The sequence below is a fragment of the Theropithecus gelada genome, chromosome 9 (genome assembly GCF_003255815.1).
Source record: "Theropithecus gelada isolate Dixy chromosome 9, Tgel_1.0, whole genome shotgun sequence".
In the NCBI taxonomy this organism is placed as follows: Eukaryota; Metazoa; Chordata; class Mammalia; order Primates; family Cercopithecidae; genus Theropithecus; species Theropithecus gelada.
Window position 1 is genome coordinate 101,541,541 of NC_037677.1, and position 21,264 is coordinate 101,562,804.

At 42.8% G+C, this 21,264-nt stretch overlaps 1 protein-coding gene across 1 annotated transcript in view; it reads left to right on the plus strand.

Moving 5' to 3' along the window:
• Nucleotides 1–21,264, plus strand: part of SORCS3 (sortilin related VPS10 domain containing receptor 3) — a 621,794-nt gene that overhangs the window by 260,797 nt on the left and 339,733 nt on the right. The window contains exon 3 of the mRNA XM_025396833.1: nucleotides 11,807–11,906. Within this exon, the coding sequence (XP_025252618.1) occupies nucleotides 11,807–11,906 (100 nt within the window). The remainder of the gene's footprint in view (nucleotides 1–11,806; nucleotides 11,907–21,264) is intronic.

Consider the following 21,264-nt stretch of genomic DNA (forward strand, 5'->3'; position numbering starts at 1 on the left):
TTGAATTAAATATCTTGGGGTCTTTAGTAACTTTTAAAAGTATAAAGGAGTACTGAGTCCTAAAAGTTTGAGGACCAACCACTGTTAAAGGCATGGTATTCTGTTATGGAGATACAGTAAAGGACTCAGAGATTTTTATCACGCTTTGGCATCAATGTGTATGTCCTTTGATATCTTAGAGCATCTGTCTATGTACAGGAATTTCAAAATGATAATGCCCAATGTTGCAAGCATGCAGTGAAACTGGAACTTTTATACATTGTTAACAGAAGTGCAGGTTGGCCAGAGTATGTCTGTAAGGCAGTTTATAGCAAGAGCTTTAATGATAATTTTTATCCTTTGAACTAGTAATTGCACTTATATGAATCTGTTCTAGGGAAACAAATAATGATACATACAAAGATTTATGTCTGACAATACACATTCAAGTTATTTAATACAAGGTTTTGGCTAGAAACTGACCAACTGGCCAGAGAAGATAGTTAAAGTAAATTATGATGCATTCATACACTGGAATGTTGTAAGGCTTTAAAATAAAATGATATTTTTGAAAAATATCTAACAATATGTGGAAATGCTTAAAATATTATGTTAAATGGAAAATCAGGACCCAAACTCTATAAATAATGACCCCAAATTTTGTAAACACACAAGGGTTAAAGAAAAACACACCAAAATGTTAACTGAGGTTTTTCTATATGATATGGCTATCTTGTGCATTATCCTTTTTCTAAAATTTAAGAGTATTTCTACCATAAATTTTCAGTATTTTTTTAAAAGACCCTAGGATGTGACATTCCTTTTATCCAAGGCTATGGAAACCAATCTACCGAGCCAGCCCATGTCACGTGGGTTCAGACGAGCACTGCCTCAGATCTTGGAGGGGACACTTCTCTAAGAGTCACTGTGAAAGTTTAAGGCATATTCTATGACTTGACAATAAATCCAACTTCTAGCTAATTGCTTTTTCCTGCTTAGCCATTCAAAAGAAAGCTTAAAAAATACTGAGACTGCTTTTCATGCCCTACTCCTAGGGCCTATTGTCAAGAACAGTCAGTGTAAAATGTAGGATCCAATAGGCAGTTGTTTTAAATGATGTGCATCTAACACAGCACAGAGAGTATAGCAATCACTCCATAATTCTTACAAAGGAAGAGATAAATGAAATTTACGTCTCTGGACCCAAAAGGAGGTGAAGTTACTGTAGTATTAGAGGCTCAAAAAGGAGAGCTGTAATTGACTCCTTGGTAACTGGGAATTTCCTCTTCCTGCCTGTGTTGGGAGACACCACGTGTCGGAAGACTTTAGCCCTCTTTCTATTCTGGATGGCCAGTAGGATAACGGGTAAAACTGGTCCAGCACAAAGGAGTATCTGCTTTGCTATTAGTTTCTCACAGCAGAACAGTTTCAGTCAGAAGGGAATCTGTCTGAATGTGACTATTTCAGTCCCTGGGACGTATTTTCTCAGTTTGAGGATTTACCCTTCATGGCATTATTCGGCATGATTTAGGGGTTAAAAGAGATGTCCAAGGCAGTCCCTTGACTTCAGAGACCTTATTCTATCTGGAGAAAGAAGCATCATGCACAAAAAGTTAAATAACGACATAAAACAACAGCAGAAAACAGAAAAAGATGCGGTCCCAGAAAGCAGATACGATGCTCTCTGAGAGTGACGAAGATGCTGAGCACTGGGAAAGCAGAGGCAGGTGAGATCAGAGGCTCCATCGGGGAAGATGGCAGCAGAAGGAGATACTCTCTTCTCTCCTGGGCTGAAGACTCTGGGAGGGGAGAGATTTGCATTAATTGATAAAGTGATTAATGAAAGCATTGAGTGCCTTCCATGTGCAAGGCGTTGTGCTTATTACTGAGATGGAAAATATTTAAAGATGAGTGGGACACAGAATTTAGTTTCTTGAGGGTAGGAAGGTGGTCTGAAGGCTCTCCATCCATTCATGTTCCTTCATTAGGTGGCTGCACATTTTATCCTGGAGGTTTCTGGGTGTGCCCAAACAGATGTAATTGTGCACATGTCACAGGGCCCCAACCGGCTCTATGCAGTTTTAAAGAGAAATGATAAATATATTTATTTTTTAGACAGCGATGCCTTGCTAAAACTGTCCAGCACCTGCTAGTGTAGGACTCATTATTTTTTCCCCAGGAAAACTTAGTGGAAAAGTTGGGTCTGTTTTCCCTAGACTTTAATTTGTAAGTGTTGGCCACCTGCTGGAGGCTATCTTTGATTATGTGTAGCAGACTCCCCATCTTCCCATGTGTCTTTTGGCAGCTTACTGCTGATGTGGTGGGCATGAGGTGGCATTAGCCTGCCCACTGGGGTTATGTAGCTCTAACACAGCTGTTGTTTGCCCAGAAATGTATGAGGCAGTTTCTCCTCCAGTGATAATATTATTGGTCTACCATGGTATCCCCCAACAACTGACAGCAAAGTGAACCCTCTGACAGTAGGGCTATATAAGCTTCACAAAAATCCTACGAAGGCAACATTTATATTCCCATTGAGCAGATATGAAACATGAGTTTACATCATTAGCCCGAGGCTCCACAGACTGGATTTGAATCCAAATCTGCTCGACTCTGAAATGAATCCTCTTATGATTCTGTTGGTCTGCCTTTTTGAATGCAGAAGCTTCTCTGTAACTGGGTTCTCCTACAGATGTGTTAATTTGTTGATTAACAATGTCACTCTTTGGTAACAATCACTTTATTGCTATAATTTTTAACTACATGAGTGACACTTGGCTACATTTTTGTTTGAAAACATCTCAACATTACAAGTAAATTCAAGTGCTTCCAGCTACGTAACCCCAGTCCACCCCAGTTCCCTACCCAGTGGTAACTTCTATTAGTAATTTTATATATTTTCCACTAGATTTTGTATGTATTTGTTTACATACTTATAAACTTAATGGAAATGTATTGCTTTGTTGTGTCTGGATAGACTGTGTGTATGTAATATATTTAGTATTATGTCTTAGAGATTTTTCAGGTCAATAACTGATATGTTTTACTCTTGAATGCTGCTGAATAGTACTGTGTGTGTGTGTATGTGTGTGTGTGTGTGTGTGTGTGTGTAATATGCTTTATTTAGCCTCTCTCTGATGATTGTTATTCAGTTATGTTCATATCAACAGAGATGCAGTGAATTATGGGCTGTCATACCTTTTCATCGGCCTGTTTGTGTGCTCTTTCTTTTCCCTGGAGGGCTTCTTTCTTTCCCTTACATGCATGATACAAATAGGTCTTTTGGCTGATAGGTTAGATTTTTTGTCCTTTTAAAACCTAAATATAACAACTCGCCACCCTGTTATCTGAACTGAAGGTCTTCAGTGAGAACTAATGTGTTCACACCAAAGAAAGAAAGGAAAAGAAAGAAACTGAAGATCTGAATGTTGGCCCAACCCCACATACTTCAGCCTCTGTCCTAGCTGAGATGTGTGCTGGGAAGCTGGTGGGTCTACAACTTATCTGATCTAAACCACGAATTCTGCATGACTGGTCTCCAAAGACAGCGAACCTCCAATTTTCCACATTTAGAACCTGTGATGGCTCTCATTCAAATAGTGGCAAATAGTGGGGGCAGGAGGAAATAGAGATGAATTAATTATCCTGTATCATTGCCTCTCTTTGTGAGACTAGACAATGCAGCCAGGAGTCAGGTAACAAGAGGTCAGGGAGAGCTGTGTAAGCTTCTGCATTGGCATCAGCCTTCCTGTGGAGTTTCTGAAGCAGAGGGTAGGGCAATACCCACTTGGAGAATGAAGCTATTTAAATGACTTGCTTTTGGCTTCAGGTCTGAAATTAGTTATCTGGATGGTTATTTGTGGTCAGGCTGGGCTTCTGCCATTGCAAAGATACAGATTAATGTGGCTTTGGGCACTGGCCCTAAAATGAGGAGTGGAATAGGCCAGAGGGGAACATCAATGCTTTTCCATCACAACTCTCTGAACAGCCTTTGGTCTGGAGCTGTGCTGTGGGAAGTCCTGACCCTGACCTTGGAATGGGCTGCGGTTCACCACACACCAGAGCACCTAATAGCCTATGGTCTTTGATTGTTGACAATCCTCAGTGTATCTCAGTGGAGTATACCTGAAGGAGCTGCTAGTGGGTGCTCCCCAAGGCCTGGCACTTGGAAGCATAATTCTATCTTTTGATTCTCCAGGCAACTGGGTCTTGTCATCCGCTTACGGTGACAATTGGAACCAGTGTCCACAAATCCTTTAATGATTTATTGGGTATCCATGTGCCTCACCCCTATTAAGTGTAAGGAGTATAAATCAAGAAAAAGAAAACAAGGTGATTTCCCTTGAGGACAATACAATCAGGGGTATTCATAAAAATGACAGCCATAAGCATATACAGAACAAGGGCTTTGAGCAGATGCTAAGCTAGGTATCTTATTACTCTTCATTGAATCTGAGTAACAACAACCCTATTGTCTGAGCTGAGGATCAGAGACATGAAAAGCTTGCATAGCTAATTCTGGCTCTGAGTTCAGTTGTCTTTGTACTACTCCAGTCTTCTTGTTTTCTTTATGTAGAACTGTGCTCTGCACTTTCAGAAATTTAAAACAAAATTCATTTGTGATTGTTCTTTCAAGAAGCTTTTAGCAATTGCTGAAAAGATCAAAAGCATATCTGTATATTCAGAGAATAAATAGGGAGCTCTTAGGTGCAATTGGTATAAATGCAGAGGAGGGTGTGGGTGGGAATTGTAGGAAAGATTTTTGTAGTACAATGAGTACTAGAGCTGGGAGTCAACAAGGAGACAATCTGGACATTGGAGGCAATGGTAAAGCAAAGCAGGTAAACTACAAAGGCATTGAATGCCAGACAGAGGCAGATGTTTGACCTGGTGTGGCAGCCAGGCAGGGAAGGATGCTCTAGGGCATCAGAGATCCAGGCAGGAATCTTGAGAAGTTGTCTTAGAGACAAAAGCAGGGTGAGAACATGACTGGGGACGGGGAGGGGGGCGGTGGGATAGAGGTAGAGGCTGATATTCTCTACCTCTAGCTGATACCAGCTAGAACAGCACCACCAAATCATACCCCTCCTGCTTTTGCAAACCCCTCCCTTTCATTTTGCTATTGTGCTTGGCTTGTTTGGAGCTGCGAAAGGGCAGAGTTGAGCAGTTGTGGTGGAGGTCCACATAACCCAAAATATTTACTATCTGGTTGTTTTGCAGGAAAAAAAGTTTACCAGCCTGAGCCAGAGCTACTTTAAATGGCCAGAAAGGGAAAGCGAAGCACGGTGTGCCTAGCCCATGTCAGATGCCATGGTTGATAAATGTATGCAAAGGAACGAGCCAAACATGGAAACTCAGGAGTTGCTGAGAGGAAAGGAACAACCACAACTGTGGTTGTTTGCCAGTTTTAGATTGTATCCCTTAGAAGGCAGGCCACTGAGGAAATGAATTCTGACTGGTGAAAGATGCCAGAGTTAATGATCCCTAGTTTTGCAGAGCTCAGGGGCAAGAAGAGGAGAGGAAATGAAGAGAGGGCTGAGGACCAGGGTGGTAAACACCAGGAGAAGGTGCTGACTGGATAAGGTAATCCATGTGCTCACCCAGATCAAGAACATCAGATGGCCCCGTGAGAGCTGGCAGAGTGCCTGTCTCTGGCCAGACTGGGGCATTAGGACAGGGAGGTTGAGCTGCAGTTCAGCTCTACTGAGAGGCTGACTTGGCTGCATCAACTGGATGTCTTTTCTGTTTTTTTTTTCTTTTAAAATAGCAGCCCATATACTTATTGCCACCAGCCTCTCCTCCAGAAGTTCACTAGAGGAGTGGGAGCTTGCTGGGTAGATAAAAAGCATATGGTAACTCAAACCTCCACTCCTGGAATTGTCAGTGGGAGAGTGGCCCTGTGGGAAAGACCAAGTGTATGGCAGGTCAGGCTGGGGGTTCCTCCCACAATGTACTAGTCTGCACTAAGTCCTTCCGAATGCCTCTGGATGAGACAAGAACTCAGTGAACAGTTTCAGGACTCAGACTAGGAGTTGATGCCGTAGAATAGTCCCGAGCACCTCTGGAAAGTTGAAGAGGGAGGATGCCTAGTCTGCCAGTCAGCGTCAGGTACCTGGAGAGTAACGTGAGTGATAGGTAGCTGACAGGACCTGCCAGATGATGAGCAGGTGCCTGAGCAGGTGGTGAAGCCAAGGAGCAGTGTCTCTTTGGAGGTACAGCCTCCTTGGAGAAGATGTTGTCAATAGCCAGTGAAGTAGAAGTTATGCCTAGAGGTGACCCACATGGAGGTGCCACCCCAGAAAAACTTTTCTTTACAAATACACAAGAAGCCATGCATATGAATGTTCATTGTAACATTGTTTATAATAGCAAATTAAAAAAAATGCTTCTCAGTGGTTTGAAAGGATAAAGAATGGTTTATTCATAAGTTGAAACACTAGATAGCAGTTAAAGTGAATCAATGACCACTAGGTGTGTAACACGGATACATCTCACAAGCTGAATATTGGGTGAAATAAGCAAGCTGCAGAACATATATCCTATGCGATAATACTTATGTACATGTAAAAACACTCAAAAAGGTTATGTGTTGTTTATGCACACAAACACTTGTTAAATCTAATAGTGGCCAAATGATGGGCATTGCATTGTATTTTTCTGTGTGCTGGAAATAATTCATAAGGAAAAAAAAGAACAAGGGAGAGAGACACACACATGTGTGTGCACACACATGTGACAGTGGAATGGGGTTGGGGTAACTGGATCCAGGGCATGGGAGCCAGAGCCCCGTGGCTACACTCACCTCATGCACCACCTTCCAGGTTAGCTGTGTGCACTGAAAAATTCAGAATGGTAACTGGCAGAGTGCCAGGCCCATGGCTGGCTCAGCGCACTGGTGTCATGGTTCCAGTGTTCTGAACATTTCAGTCTTATGAACCTAGTGCCAAGATTTGGGAGGCTAGCTTTAAAATTGATGAGATGAGCCTGTTTTCTCTAAGTGACCCCACCGGCTGGTGTCTGGAATCACAAAGTAGAGAGGATGGTTTGCTTTCTTGTAAGAGCAAGTTCTGCCAGCATAACTGTCTCTGGTAATGGGGCTGAGACCTCTCTAACATTGGCCCCTCACCCCAGGCCAAATGGGCCCACAGAATGCTGTGGTCAGGGCAGTGTGCAGTGGCCATCCTGGAAAGGACAGAGTCAAGGGCACTGTTGGTTCCATAGGCTCCCAGGCTCCCTGAGGTATCTTCACCAAATAGGACTTGTTCCTCTCAGACTAAATGAGCAGAACCTGCTAGAGGCATGGAGGAGGCTGAGACGTAGAGGGTGTCCTTTGTTGGGAAGTCCCTCTTTTCAGCAGCTACTTTTGGAAAATAGCAAAGTCAGTGTTAATCTGTCATGCAGCTTGTGAAAGTGAGACCATGTGTGGTGACCAGCATACTATCTTTTGTGAGAGTTATTTGGATTCAGGAAGGAAGTTTGTTGTGACTTCCATCAGTCCTGCAGGGATCCCTGAGAATTTAGCTCTTCTAAGATTTTTGCTATAGATAGTATGAGGAAAAGATGCTAGTTGGAAAACAACTTAGCATTGTGTTGGTGGTTTAATAAAATTTAAGATCTATAAGGGACCTTAGGATTATGTAAGTAAACCTCTCATGTTAATGATGGAATGGAACTTGACAAAGATGCTTTCCTTAACCAAACTTGAGTTAGAATCCTCTGAGCTCTTTTTAAACTAGGCTCCCCAGCTTGGGCATGTTCTCAAGAGTCCAATTTTTAACAAGAATCCTTCTAAGTCAGGTTAGCCAGAATCTCCCAACCTCTGTTGCTAATCAAAGTCCTCATCCACCACTATAATCTAGGTAATATCTGATCACCCTGGCCTACATTCAGCAAGAATCTTGTTAGATTAGTTTAGCAAAGAATTACCTTCTCCTTTTAGCAATTTTTCATCCACTGACCTCTCCTCTGACTCTTATCAAAAATTCCCACTTTTCCTTGTTCTATTTGGAGTTGAGCCCTATGTCTTTCCCCTACTGCAAAATCCCATTGCAATAGTCCCTCTACATATTGCAGTAGTCCTGAATAAAGTTTACTTAATCATTTTAACCAGTGTCAGAATAATTTTTAACAGCCTTCAAAAAGTGGCTTGTCCAGGTTAACACGTTGAGTGCATTTGAAAATCAGTTCTGCAGTCTCGATTTCTAGGCTCCAGCTTCAATGTTCTTTCTCCACACCATGCTGCCTTTATGCCTTCAAGAGTGTAGAATTAAGAAGTAATTAACTCTATAAAATGTTTTACTTGGATTAATAAAAATGCAAATGACAGCCTCTAGAGATCATGGTCTATCTCCACTCTTGCACTGCATAGGATAGTTGCTCAGGGTGATTTGTCATTTAACCTTAATTCTAGTACAAGTGAATTACAGACCCTTCCCTAGGACAGAACTTGCTAGACTGTACCGTCTGCACTGTTGTGCTAGCATCGAAAGCATCAAGCGTGTTTTCTAGGCATTGTTTGCTGTGTGTTGAATTACCACTAGACATCAGTAGTTGGTTAAAAACTTGTGAGTAGGTTTGGAAAAGCTCATTTATCCATTCATTCTTACAAGTAAAGACAAATTAAAACAATACAAAAACTAATGCTTTCGGCACTTGCTTTGTACCTGGCATGGTGCAAGACACTGGAGCTGTTATAAAAAATGGTTCTTGTCTTCAAGGAGTTACAGCCAAGGAAGAGATCCCAGAATAAGGACAGTATAGCCAAACCAACAGATAAATGCTTAAATAGAAATGCGTACAAGATAGTACGGGACCACAAAGGAGATTGTGATTAATTCCCCCCGCGAAAGCTGGAAAAGGATGATGTTGGAGTTAGATGTTGAGGGTTGGAGGAAAATTTGCCAAGTAGAGGAAACAGGGATGGATAGTTCAGACAAGGAGATGATGCATACAGAAGCAGAGGGCAGTGAGAATGTAGGACATGCTCAGGAAAGTTTAGTGAGGCTGGAGAGAAAGGGCCAGAGGAGCAAGTGGCTGGGAATGGGTCCAGAAAGGGAGGTTGAAGCCAGATTTTACAAGACTTAGCTTGGAAGATTCAGCTTGACTGTGTGCAATGGGCAGTTACTACCAAGGAGCGAGGTGGACAGATCTGGGGTAGAAAAATAGCCTGGTAACAGCGTGGAGGATGAGTGGGGGAGGGAGAAGACTCAAGAAGAGCATCAAATTGGGGGGTTGTTGCAAACATGATGATGTATGAGCCACAGCATTGGTGTGATGATGGAAAGGATACCAGGGATCTAAGTTATTTAGGAAATAGAATCATTAAGACTTGAAGAGTGATCTGGGTTGTAGAGAGAAAGACAAGGACAAAGATTGGTAGTGATTCCCAGAGCTTCTGTGCCTGCAGTAGACAAAAGTCAGAGAATAAGAAGTTAGCTTTTGGGGGACTGATGATTAAAGTTAGCATAACCGATTATCATGTGGAGCCAGTAGCCTAGAGAAGGTTTGAAATATTGACGTTTGTTTATTCAGTAAACATGCTGAGTATGCATAATGTGTAAAACTTTGTCCTGTACATTTTGGAGAAAGGAGAAATGAATGAATGCCTCTTCACTTTGGTTTATTTTTTAACATTTTAGTGTACCTGCATTCTGTTTTAGTATACTTGCATTCTGTTAGGAGGTTTCCCATGTCTTATATTTTTGTAACCTCACAAATGCCTTGTGAGACTAAATTATCCCATTCTTTTTTTTTTTTTTTTTTGAGACAGAGTCTCGCTCTGTCACTTAGGCTGCAGTGCTGTGGCACAATCTTGGCTCACTACAACCTCTGCCTCCTGGGTTCAAGCGATTCTTCTGCCTTAGCTTCCCTGAGCTGGGACTACAGGTGCCCGCCACCATGCCTGGCTAATTTTTGTATTTTTAGTACAGATGGGATTTCACTATCTTGGCCAGGCTGGTCTCAAACTCCTGACTGCAGGTGATCCACCCACCTCGGCCTCCCAGAGTACTGGGATTACAGGTGTGAGCCACCACGCCCGGAATCTTCATTCCTCAGATGAGGAACCTGAGGCTCCAGTGGGGTAAATAACTTGTGCATGGTCATGCAACCAGAGAGCTCTGGATGTAGGAATGAAACAGCGATTTTGCTACACCCAAAGTTCATGTTCTTTCCTCTTATGAAGGAAGTTTTATGATGTTCCTTAATTCTTTGAGGAGCTTACATTGTGGTTGGGGAAACAGAAAAGAAATCAATCATGCTACTATTGAAAAGTTAGAAAAGAGACATGTACAGTGTGCCTTGGGTGCCTAAGGATGGAGAAATTTGTTCTGGTGCAGAAAAGAGACGAGCAGTGATTGGGAGGAGGGCTAGAGAAGCTTTTACAGAGGAGGTGCAGGTGGGTGTTTACACTGGGCCCAGGGACCAGGAATCTGCCAGCTTGGATGAGGGTGGGGATGACTCTTAAAGGTCCTCACATTGGGAAGGAGGTTGAGGTGGTAGAATGGCTTAAGCCCGGGAATTTGAGGCACAAGCCATCAGGCTGATGTGATGCTATGATTGTGCCATTACACTCCATCCAGGCTGGGCAACAGAGTGAGAATCTGTCTCTTAAAAAAAAGACAAAGGTTATATAGTTTTAAGTACTAAGCTTCTGAAGCTAAGTTGTTGGCCAGGGAAGCACTGATTAGCATTAGAAGGTGGATAAAGGCTCAAAGCAAAGGCTGGAGCTGGTGGTTACTAGGGCATCAGATGCCAGTTCAAAGCAAGGCTCAGAGCCAGAGTTGGGAATTGAGATTGTGGCGGATTTCAGGCCCTTACAAGGTCAGTTGACTACAGAGAAAATGCATTGACCTCTGTGTCCTTCTAAAGCTTGAGTTGGAGAAGTTTTGTAAGTCTAGCCAAGGCTAGTGATGACGGGAAGAGGAGGTGAGAACTGATGATACAGATGGTGGAAAAAGGGAGGGAGGTCTCTGTGGGGTAGGGTTTGGGGGCAGGCGAACAGTATAGCAGGGAGGTCAACTAATTTAATCTCACTGTTTGGCACCCTATCTCCCTTCTCTACCATGGAAGGCACGATGGAAAGAAAGGAGCCTCTACTTCTGGTTTTGGCATCAGTTGGTGTGCTGGAGAGGAGGAGCAGGTAGCCAGCGGGATCACTGGAATGGTGAACCCCTCCCCTGTAAGCAGCCCAGTGCCACGGGCTTTTCACCCTGGACACACCCACATCATTGTCCCCATGTAAAGCATCCAACCCTCTGCCTGGTGTGGTCTTATTTAGCCATTGGACCCCATAAGTTCTCTGGGGTTATGAGGTTCTAGGGATCTCCAAGGGTCCCTTGCTTCAGGCTCAATGGAGTGAGTATGAAGTTGGTTGTACCCTGGTGACCTCAGGAGATAGCCTGGCCACTCTCCCATGACCTCTACACACAACTCCCATACAGAGGGTCTGCTGGCGGGAACTTGTGTGCTTCCACAGCTCCACACAGAGCCGGGGTGGGCGAGGGGCGGAGGGTGAGGCTGAGCATCATGGGAGTCAGGTAGTCTCCAGCAGCTCCTTTCACCAAGCAATTTCACAAAGGGCAAAAAAGTAGGTCTCTGAGAAAGGCTGGGAGCAAAGGGGAGCACGCTTAGGTAGTAAGCAGATGCATTAGCCTAATTGCTCTTCTAAAATTAATGGGGCTTTTTATCTCTGAAGAACACTTTTAAGCACTCATGTGATTTTGGAAGAAAGGTGCTGGTCGGTCGGTGGAGAGCCTGGCTTCTCTTTAGACATAGCTGCCTATTGATAAAACGATCTTTCCCTTTCTGTTTTCTCTTTTACCTGCAGGTCGACAGATTATGGCACCACCTATGAAAAGCTGAATGACAAAGTGGGGTTGAAGACTGTCCTCAGTTACCTCTATGTCAATCCCACCAACAAAAGGAAGGTAAGAGGCTGGGTCAGTAGGTCCTGAGCACTCCTGCTGGGTCGCTGTGCTGATTAGGGCCAGAGGTTAAGGAAAAAACTCAGTAGTCATGGAATCACTTACAGAGGCCTGATTTATATGCCGGAAACTTCATAAACGCTGTTTGTAATTCTAACAACAGCCTTGATAGTAATAATAATAATAGTGACAGCAGCAGTGATAGTAATGCCACCAGTAAAACTATGTACCTCATCTCACTTATCCTCACAATGAATCTATGGGATAAAAACTATTATGGTCCCCATTTTGCAAGAGAAGCTCAGAGAGATGAAGTAACTTTCTGCCCTGAATCAGGTGGTGGTAACACATCTAGAATGTAAGCGTGGGTTTGCTCGACTTTAGAGTTGAGTCTTTCCACAGCCTGCCTCTTGCTGCTACATTTTTTGAGAACTCCTTATTCCCAGGAGATTGTTTCTGCCACATGAACGAAAGGCTGCTCCTGGCTTCTTCAACTTGAACCTGCGCTGCTTCTGAGGCAGAGGGCAGACCAGGCTCCTCTGGCACCTCTGCTTCTCTGTTTTCCTCTTGATTTAGCAGCCAGGATGAAATCATATAAGGTCAGACCTTGGCCATGGAAATCTACTGGGAGGAGGAGTCCTGGATTCTATGGAACAATGAGCAGTTTTAGAAAACAAATACTGCACCATATATTATCTTTGAGGAGATGTGCTCTTTCTCCAGCTAAGAAAGCACTGTTACTTAGAAACTTAGGCAGACATGATTCAAATACATGCACCAAAATGATCACATTAAAGGTCATTTTAATATTTCTAAAAAGCTAAAAAAAAAACAAAAAAAAATGGCACCACCAAGCTCTTCTCTTGCAATCTGATTTGCATTTCCCCGTCATTTTGCCAGGGCTTTCTTCCTCAAGGTAAGCTCAGGAGCGAGCTTCAAACCATTGTGTGGATGTCTCTGATCTCTAATATGGTAGAGTCCAAACTGTGGCTGGGAATTGTGACTGTTTATGCTGCTCAGAGCGGAGCAGCTTTGACCTGAGCCCTTAGCAGCATAATGTGCATCCATAGACTTTCTCCTCACCTCCACCTCCAGTGCCCCTAAGTACACCCAGCAAAGGGAGGAAGCAGAATTGTTGGCTTCTGGTTCAGCATTGGTGATAGATAGCCAAAGGATCCAGTTAGCTGTAGGGGGCTCTCAGGCCCTAGACTGTGCCAACTAGGCAAGTGCCAAAGCTTTGATCATCAGGCTGGCTGTTTAGGTACCTGTTATTGATTTTATTCGAGTAGTTTATTTTTGCTTTGTCCCAAACCTTTGTCATTTTCACATTTTTCAGTATCGTTATTAAATTATTGGATTTTGAGAGCTAGAAGAAAGCACAGATTTCACCTAGATGAGTGGTTATAAATAGTTTCTTTTAATTTGTTTATTTTTAAATTAACATATTATATGTATTTATATTGTACAACATAATGTTTTGAAGTACATATGCGTTGTGGAATGGTTAAATCTAGCTAATTAACAAATGCAATAACTCACAGTTACTTTGTGGTGAGAACACTTAATATCTACTCTCTTATCATTTTTCAAGAAAACAATATATTGCCATTAACTATAGTCATCATGCTCTACAATAGATATCTTGAACTTATTCCTCCTATATAACTGTAATTATGTATTTTTTTTACCAGTGTCTCCCAAACATGCCTCCCCTTTAACCATTCAACCCCTATTAACCACCATTCTAATATCTAATTCTGAGATTAACTCTTTTAGATTCCACATATGCGTGAGATCAAATGGTATTTGTCTGTCTGTGTCTGGCTTATTTAACTTAGCATAATGTCTTCAGGTTCATCCATGTTGTCACAAAAGATAAGATTTCCCTTTTTATGGCTGAATGGTATTTTATTTTGTCTATGTACCAAATTTTCTTCATTCATCCATTGATAGACACTTAGGTTGATCTTATATCACGGCTATTGTGAGTAGTGCCGCAATAAACATGAGAGTGCAGAAATCTCTTGGACTTACTGGTTTCATCTTCTTTGGATGTATACCCAGTAGTCGAATTGCTTGTTCATATGGTAGCTCTATTTTTAAGTTTTGAGGAACTCCATACTGTTTTCTATAATAGCAGTACTAATTTACATTCCCACCAACAGTGTGCCTAACAGTTTTTGAACTGCAAGTCTTTTACACATGTGATTAAAGTTCTAGGTGGCCTCTTTAGAAATATGTCTATGCCACAAAAATTTTCATACATTTTGAGGACTTTGTGAACACCTCAGATCCCACTCATGAACCCAAGATGTCCATGGAGTCTCGGTTAGAAATCGTTTATCCATGCCAACAATCTCATTTTACAGATGAGAAAATTGAAGCCAAAAAAGCTCACATAGCCAGATAGAAAAAGGAGTCAGGTTTAGAACCCAGGACTCTTGATTGTCAGGCCAGATTTATTTACATCAGCTCATCTTTTGCACCTTTTCTTCATATACAGTGATAGCGTAGGGGTTCAAAATTGCTTTATGATCTTGAATTAAAGCTTAATGCCATGTCCTTGATGGGCGCATGATGAGTTGACTGAATTAAGCCAGCAGTGATGGTTTTCAGTTCTTCTCCTGCCCTTCTCCCTTCTTGAGAAGGAAGCAGAGGCCCACAGAGGACAGCTGCCCCAGCCAGGCAACTCAGCAGATTAGGGGCAGCCTTGTCAGTTGGTCTGATGACTCCTAGTTTAGTGCTCCTGCCATCCCACACAGGTGGCTTGAGCATATTGGCTCTCAGTGGGCGTATGCACTTTGGGTGAAGCAAGAACTGGATATTTGGCACATGAAAAGTGCCCTGCAGCACTGATCACTGTCTTGTATCTGGGCCACAACAGAATTAATCGTATTTTCATGTAGATGATAGATAGGCCATTTTTGTGAGGATTTTCCTAAATGGCTCATAAAGGTTTGTACCTGTTTGTATCTGTTTTGGAATTCATCTGTCATGTATGTTTCCTCCTAGAAAATATCATAATGATGTTTCTTTTTGTCTTTTGCTGTTTTTTTTTTTTCTACTCCTGACAGTCTGAACTCTCCTTAGTGCAACTCAGAAGTTCTTAGAAGTGATGGAGACAAGGGATGGATTAAGGCAGATTCTGTGGGTAGGAAGGAACATAGAGTTGGGATTTGGCTGTCACTGGCACGGGAATACCACCTCCATTTATCCTTCCCCGTGGTGACATTCAGGCAGTGGGCTCAGGAGCCATTTCTCACAGCAACTATTGCTCAATAAACAGAAGTCAGGCCTATTTTGTTGTCTGGCCTGAGAAACATCACCAAGTATAGTTAACTCCCATCTAGTAGGCACCGCCACCCAGGAAGTTAAACACACCGACATTTTCTTCACTCAGATTGGGGAAAAGTAAGCAGCAGGCCAATGGCATGGGTTTATTTTTTAGAGAATAACAATACAAATTAACGTTCGTAGCCAGGCATGGTGGCTCATGCCTGTAATCCCAGCACTTTGGGAGACTGAGGTGGGCGGATCACCTGAGGTCGGGAGATCGAGACCAGCCTGGCCAACATGGAGAAACCCCGTCTCTACTAAAAATACAAAATTAGCCAGGCGTGGTGGTACATGCCGTAATCCCAGCTACTCAGGAGGCTGAGGCAGGAGAATCGCTTGAACCCGGGAGGCAGAGATTGCGGTGAGCAGAGGTTGTGCACTCCAGCCTGGGCAACAAGGGTGAAACTCCGTCTCAAGAAAAACAAACAAACAAAAAAGAAATTAATGAATGTTCATAAGGGTCCTACATGATCTGAAGTGCTTTCTGAATCATCCAAGAAAAAATGAAATTTGATTCATGTTCATTTTACTAAGTGGTATGTATTGTATTCTGAGCCTCTTGATGTTGACAGTGCACACGTAGTCTACATTCTGACTTTCTCATAACCAGTATATTCAACTTAGTAGAAATCCCCCTTCTCCAGCCACTTAGGCAAAATGACAATTTGATATAAATAAAAATACTCTTATTTGTTTCTTTATTAGTCTAGAGCTCTGGAACCTTGTAATACAACTTTGTTTTTAAGTTTCCTTCTTTATGTCTTCAAGTTTAAACTTATGGTCATATGGATACTCATCTCAGCTTGTGTTAGGCAAGATGGTTTGGATTTGGTTAGTACCCAAATTATCTGTAGCAACCCATTTCTTCAGTCAGCCAATGGCAGTAGTCTGTGGCAGATTTTTGAGTTCATCTTGTAGAAGCACTTGCTTTTCACCTAATGAGTTATTTATTTAACAGATGGCTGCTGCTTTCTTTGGAGGCTGTGAATACATCAAATGAGATCTGTTGCCCCTGGCAAAACAGTAAATTGAGCTTGTATTTATATAGTTGCTCCCAAAGCTAATTGTTGATTTTTTAAACAGTTTTGAACAACATAAAATTATCCAAATACAGATAGTTAATAAAGCGTTAAGTTGGAAGGAAGCAGAGGTGTTAACCTGTGTATAGTTTCATTCTACCAGTAATCATCCCAGTTAGCACTAACTGAGCAGCTACTATCCTAAACTCCCTTTTAAGAGTTTTAGCCACATGATCTCTAATCCTCCCAGCCATTTTGAAAGTAGGCAGGGTAAGAAAATAGACTCTGATAAATTACCCCAAGACTATATTGCTATAAATGGTAGATCTACAGCAGCTTTCCCAATGGGTTTATTTTGGGGACAAATTAGTCATTCAGCAATTCTGGGCTTCCTGGAGGTAGCTGGGATTTAGACTGGGAGTACTGTCTTTCTCACAGGCTGTGAGCAGGGTATAATCATTTCATCTAGTGGGTTTTATAATTCCCTGTCTAAATGAGAGTATTGATATGAAATGCACGAAGCTGCTTCAGTCGAAGTTGTCCTAGACTGCTGTTCTGTGGCATGGTGGCATCAGCATTATTTTTATGACCTTGACCCACTCTGACTATTTGATGTGAATTTTGTATACCCAGTTGTTTGCCTTTCTCCGGCCATTGGCCAATTAGCTCATTGCCTGGGTTTGAGCCCAACTTCCTTATGGGAGCTCAGCATTGCTGAATGTATCAGAGCCTGGTACCTGAAGATGAGGAATGGTATATTAGCTCTGGAAGCAGGAGAGTGCACAGTTTGCCTCCCGGAGGAGTGGCTCCATTATGGTGTGGCTAGTGAGCTCTAGCTCCCAGCTTCTCCTTCCCCTTGCAGGAGATAAACATCCCTGGGTTCCCAGAACTCATTACTGTCAGTTGATTCTTGTCCTCAGGCCCATGCAGAATGGCAAGTGTCAAAGTCAAGTTTGCTGTGCTTTGTAAAAACAGGCTGAAGGCTTTGTGCCTTAACCAGAGAGGAACCTGACTCCCATGGGCGAGCTTATTTGAGAATGAATCTTTGAGTGGACAGGGAAATGCAGGCGTGTTGTTGTCTAATTGGCTCCAAAGTGACTGCTACCTGCACCTTTGGAGACAGTGTATTGGAAATGACAGAGAGTGCACACTGGTCTAACAGCCAGAGAATGTGACCAAATTACTACAATTAGAGCTACATGTCTCTCTCTCTCTCTCTCTCTCTCTCTCTCTCTCTGTGTGTGTGTGTGTGTGTGTGTATGTGATTGTGTGTGATGAAAACTATAAGGTCTGACATCAGTATAGGCTAATGAGTTCTTTCTATTGAGCTTCTAATAAGTTCTAGGCACTGGGCTAAGCTCCTTACTACATGTTATTCTAAGTTTTACTATTAATCTCCTGAGCTTGGTAGTTTTCTCCCCATTTGACAGACGAAGAAACTGAGGCTCAAGCAGATAGACACTTAATTTTGGAAAATAGCTAATAAGAGGGGGTCCAGGATTCCTGTTCACCTCTATGTGCCCACAGGGTTGGTGCCGCTGCCACAGGTATAAAGACCAGGTGAGTTGTAGTCATCACTCTATTAGTGGTAACGCTGTTGCCTGGGGTTTTCTGTTCATTAGTGTTAGAGGATTAGCAGTTTCTTGGAGGACGAGGGGAGCATTACATCCTGCATTCCTAATTGATTGACCAGTGAGAAGGATAATTACTTCCAGGCTACCCTGCAGAAATACAGTGGGAATTACCAGTGAGAGTCTTACAGTGAGCAAGCTGCTTTTGTCAAACTGTTCAAGAGGCACCGCGTGCGTGGTTCGGAGGCTGGTTATGCCATTGTCGCTCTCTGGATACAGCACATAACCCTGAGCTATCTTTAAAACCCTGGAAAACCTTTAACCAAAACACAGCACAGAATTTTAAAATACCAAACTCCCAAGATAGTTGGAGGGTCAGGGAAAGTAAGTGGCGGGGTAACACACTTTCAGTCCACAAATATTAAAGTCTCTTACACTAAAGTAAGGCCAAAAAGGTGGAAAGGTAATTTTAGGCTATTGAACAATCTTTTTAAAATGTCTACCTCTGAGCAAAGTATGTTGTGAGGAAGGGAGTTTCCTGCTTTCAGAAATGTACAATTTACTTGGGCAGACACGATGCATCCAAGAAAATGACTGCCTACATAGACCTGGGTCTCAAATTCTGATGCATGCAGGGGCCAGAAGATAATGGCAAGGAAGATGTGGGCCTGGTAGAGACTTGGAAGCCCTTCTGTAAAGGGCCTTTCACCATTAGGTTCCAAATGACTGTTGTCATGTGAAAATGAGAGCCCAGCATAGCCAGTTATTGTTAACATCCTTGCTATTATGTTCTGAGTTTTAAGGAGATTTTTCTTTTCTTTTCTTTTTTTTTTTTTGAGACAGAGTCTTACTCTGTCGCCCAGGTTGGAGTGCAGTGGCGCAATCTCAGCTTACTGCAAGCTCTGTCTCCCAGGTTCATGCCATTCTCCTGCTTCAGCCTCGCGAGTAGCTGGGACTACAGGTGCCCACCACCACGCCCGGCTAGTTTTTTGTATTTTTTAGTAGAGATGGGGTTTCACCGTGTTAGCCAGGATGGTCTTGATCTCCTGACCTCGTGATTTGCCCACTTCGGCCTCCTAAAGTGCTGGGATTACAGGTGTGAGCCACCGCGCCAGGCCTTAAAGAGATTTTTCTATATACATTTTAATATGAAATGTCTGTGTTTTGAACTATTTAGGAGGTGGAGTTCAGGGCTTGGGGGCGCTGTACCAAATCTACTATTATCCCTGTTTCCAGTTGGCAGCATGTGGCATATTCGGAGTGGTAGCTAAGTGTACAGGTGAAAAGTTGGTGTTTGCAAAGTGGTCTTTAGAGCCACAGGAGAACACTTTGTGGACTCTTGCTGGGCACCTGCACAGATACCCTTATTTGTGTGAGAGACAGTTGAGTGTGGCTTACAGAGATTTCCCTTTGACTCAAAGGAAGCACATGGTTGATCCTTCAGTGCAAAGGGACTTTTTGTGTCGTTGTAGGGTAAGACCACTAGAGTAGGGGTAGGAGGCAGATGACTGCTTTCTGCTCCTGGTTTTGCCCTTCAGTAACTCAGTGTCTTTATATAGGCCACTCCCCTCCCAGGGCCTTCATTTCTCTATTTGTATAATGGCAAGTTTATGTTCTATGCTTTTTGAAGCCCCTTCCAGCTCAGGTCATCTGGATGGCCACCATTTAGACAGTGTTTCTCAGAGGGCTTTGCGGTACCATGTGATGATTCATGGATTCTGTGGCTCGTTGGATAACCTATTGGGAAGTCCTTAGAAAGTGTAATCCTCATAGCTCTTAGTTCTATGACTACATGTTGGCTGGTCAAGCCCTGTTACCCAGGCTATCTTTTCTGAAGTTACAGTTCCTTGGTCAAAAGGTGGGTCCCTGAAACACACTGGCTCTGCTGGTAGAGGTCAGAGCAGCAGCACTACTTGCCAGCACAATTGAGGGGTTCTATCAGCATGAACCAATGCAACTTCATAGGAGCATCATAGTCGTTACCCAGGGACGCTCAACCCTCCTCCTGCAGGCAGGAGAGTTAGAGATGCTGCCTGGACCTGTTCTAGTAACCTAGAATAGAGGACACCAAATGTTGCAATAGGGAATGGGAAGTTAGCTCTGCTGTACCACACTCCCTCATGTCCATTGACTTAATGATGCATCAACCAGACGTCTCTCCTCTGTGAGCCGTTCTTTTTCTCTTCATAAAATGCACATAATAACCCGTCTGTTAAGGAGCAAAGAAGTCTCTGTTAGTGCTAGAATCTGCTTCTGTTCATAAAGGCAACAAGTGTCTGTGATAATAATGACAATGACAAAAAACAATAATATAAGAAGGAGCTAGAGTTTTTTGAGAGTTTGCTGTGTGCTGAAAATTATCCTAAATGCTTTGCATGAATTAACTCATTTAATATTTCAACAGCAACTGTATGATGTTGGCACTATCATGATGCAATTTACAGATGATGGACGTTTGGCACTGAGATGTTAGGAGTTTGCTCAGATTTGTTGCTGATGGTCATGTGTCTTGGTCTAATGTGCTCATTTAACTCATTTCCGCTCATATTTAAGTCTTAGACTCACTGCATATTGGAGTTTAAAGGGCTCTCAGAGACTGTATAGACCCTCACTGAACAGAAGAGGCCACTCAGGGACTTGTCTGAGGTCATAGAGTCACTTGCCTCAGAGCTGGGGCTGGAGCAGTTTACTGACTCCTAGTCTAGTAGTCTCTGCCAAGCCTGTAAGGCTGGTGACAGCTGGAGAACTCTGATCTGATAGAGAACCTCGACTGGGAATAAGGTGAGCACAAATATGAAGTGGTAGGAAGATAGCATTCCACATCAGTCCTGCTGAATGTCAGTGGTGGATCTACGGTTTACAGAGATATCCACAGCCTCTCAGTACTCCACTCTGAAAGCCCAAAGGGCATTGCAGCTGGAATCTCATTTCAAATGAACCTGGGTGGGAAACCAAGCCTTGCATTAAAAACTGGCCAGAATGGTTGAGCAGCATGACAAAGGCCAAATGGCTTGATAAGGAAACAAGAGGCTGGGTCCTTGGGAGATGAGCTATCTGGGAAAAGAATCAGGATTTCTGTTTTAAGCCTTTCTGTTAACTAGCTGTATGGCACTGGGAAGTCATTTAAATTCTCTGATCCTCACCTTCTCAATTTGTAAAATGGGGATAAAAGATCACTTACCTGTCCCCTCTTTTTAGAAGTATAACTAGCATGTTAGATATACTTGGGTGGGAGGGTCGTTAGCATTTTTTTGTGAATTGTTCTTAATGCCGTCCACTAGCTCCCATGCCTGGTCAGCAAAATGCTTTAATTTTTTTAAAAAAATTTACTTTAAGTTCTGGGATACATGTGCAGAGCGTGCAGGTTTGTTACATAGGTGTATGTGTGCCATGGTGATTTGCTGTACCTATCAACTCGTCATCTAGGTTTTAAGC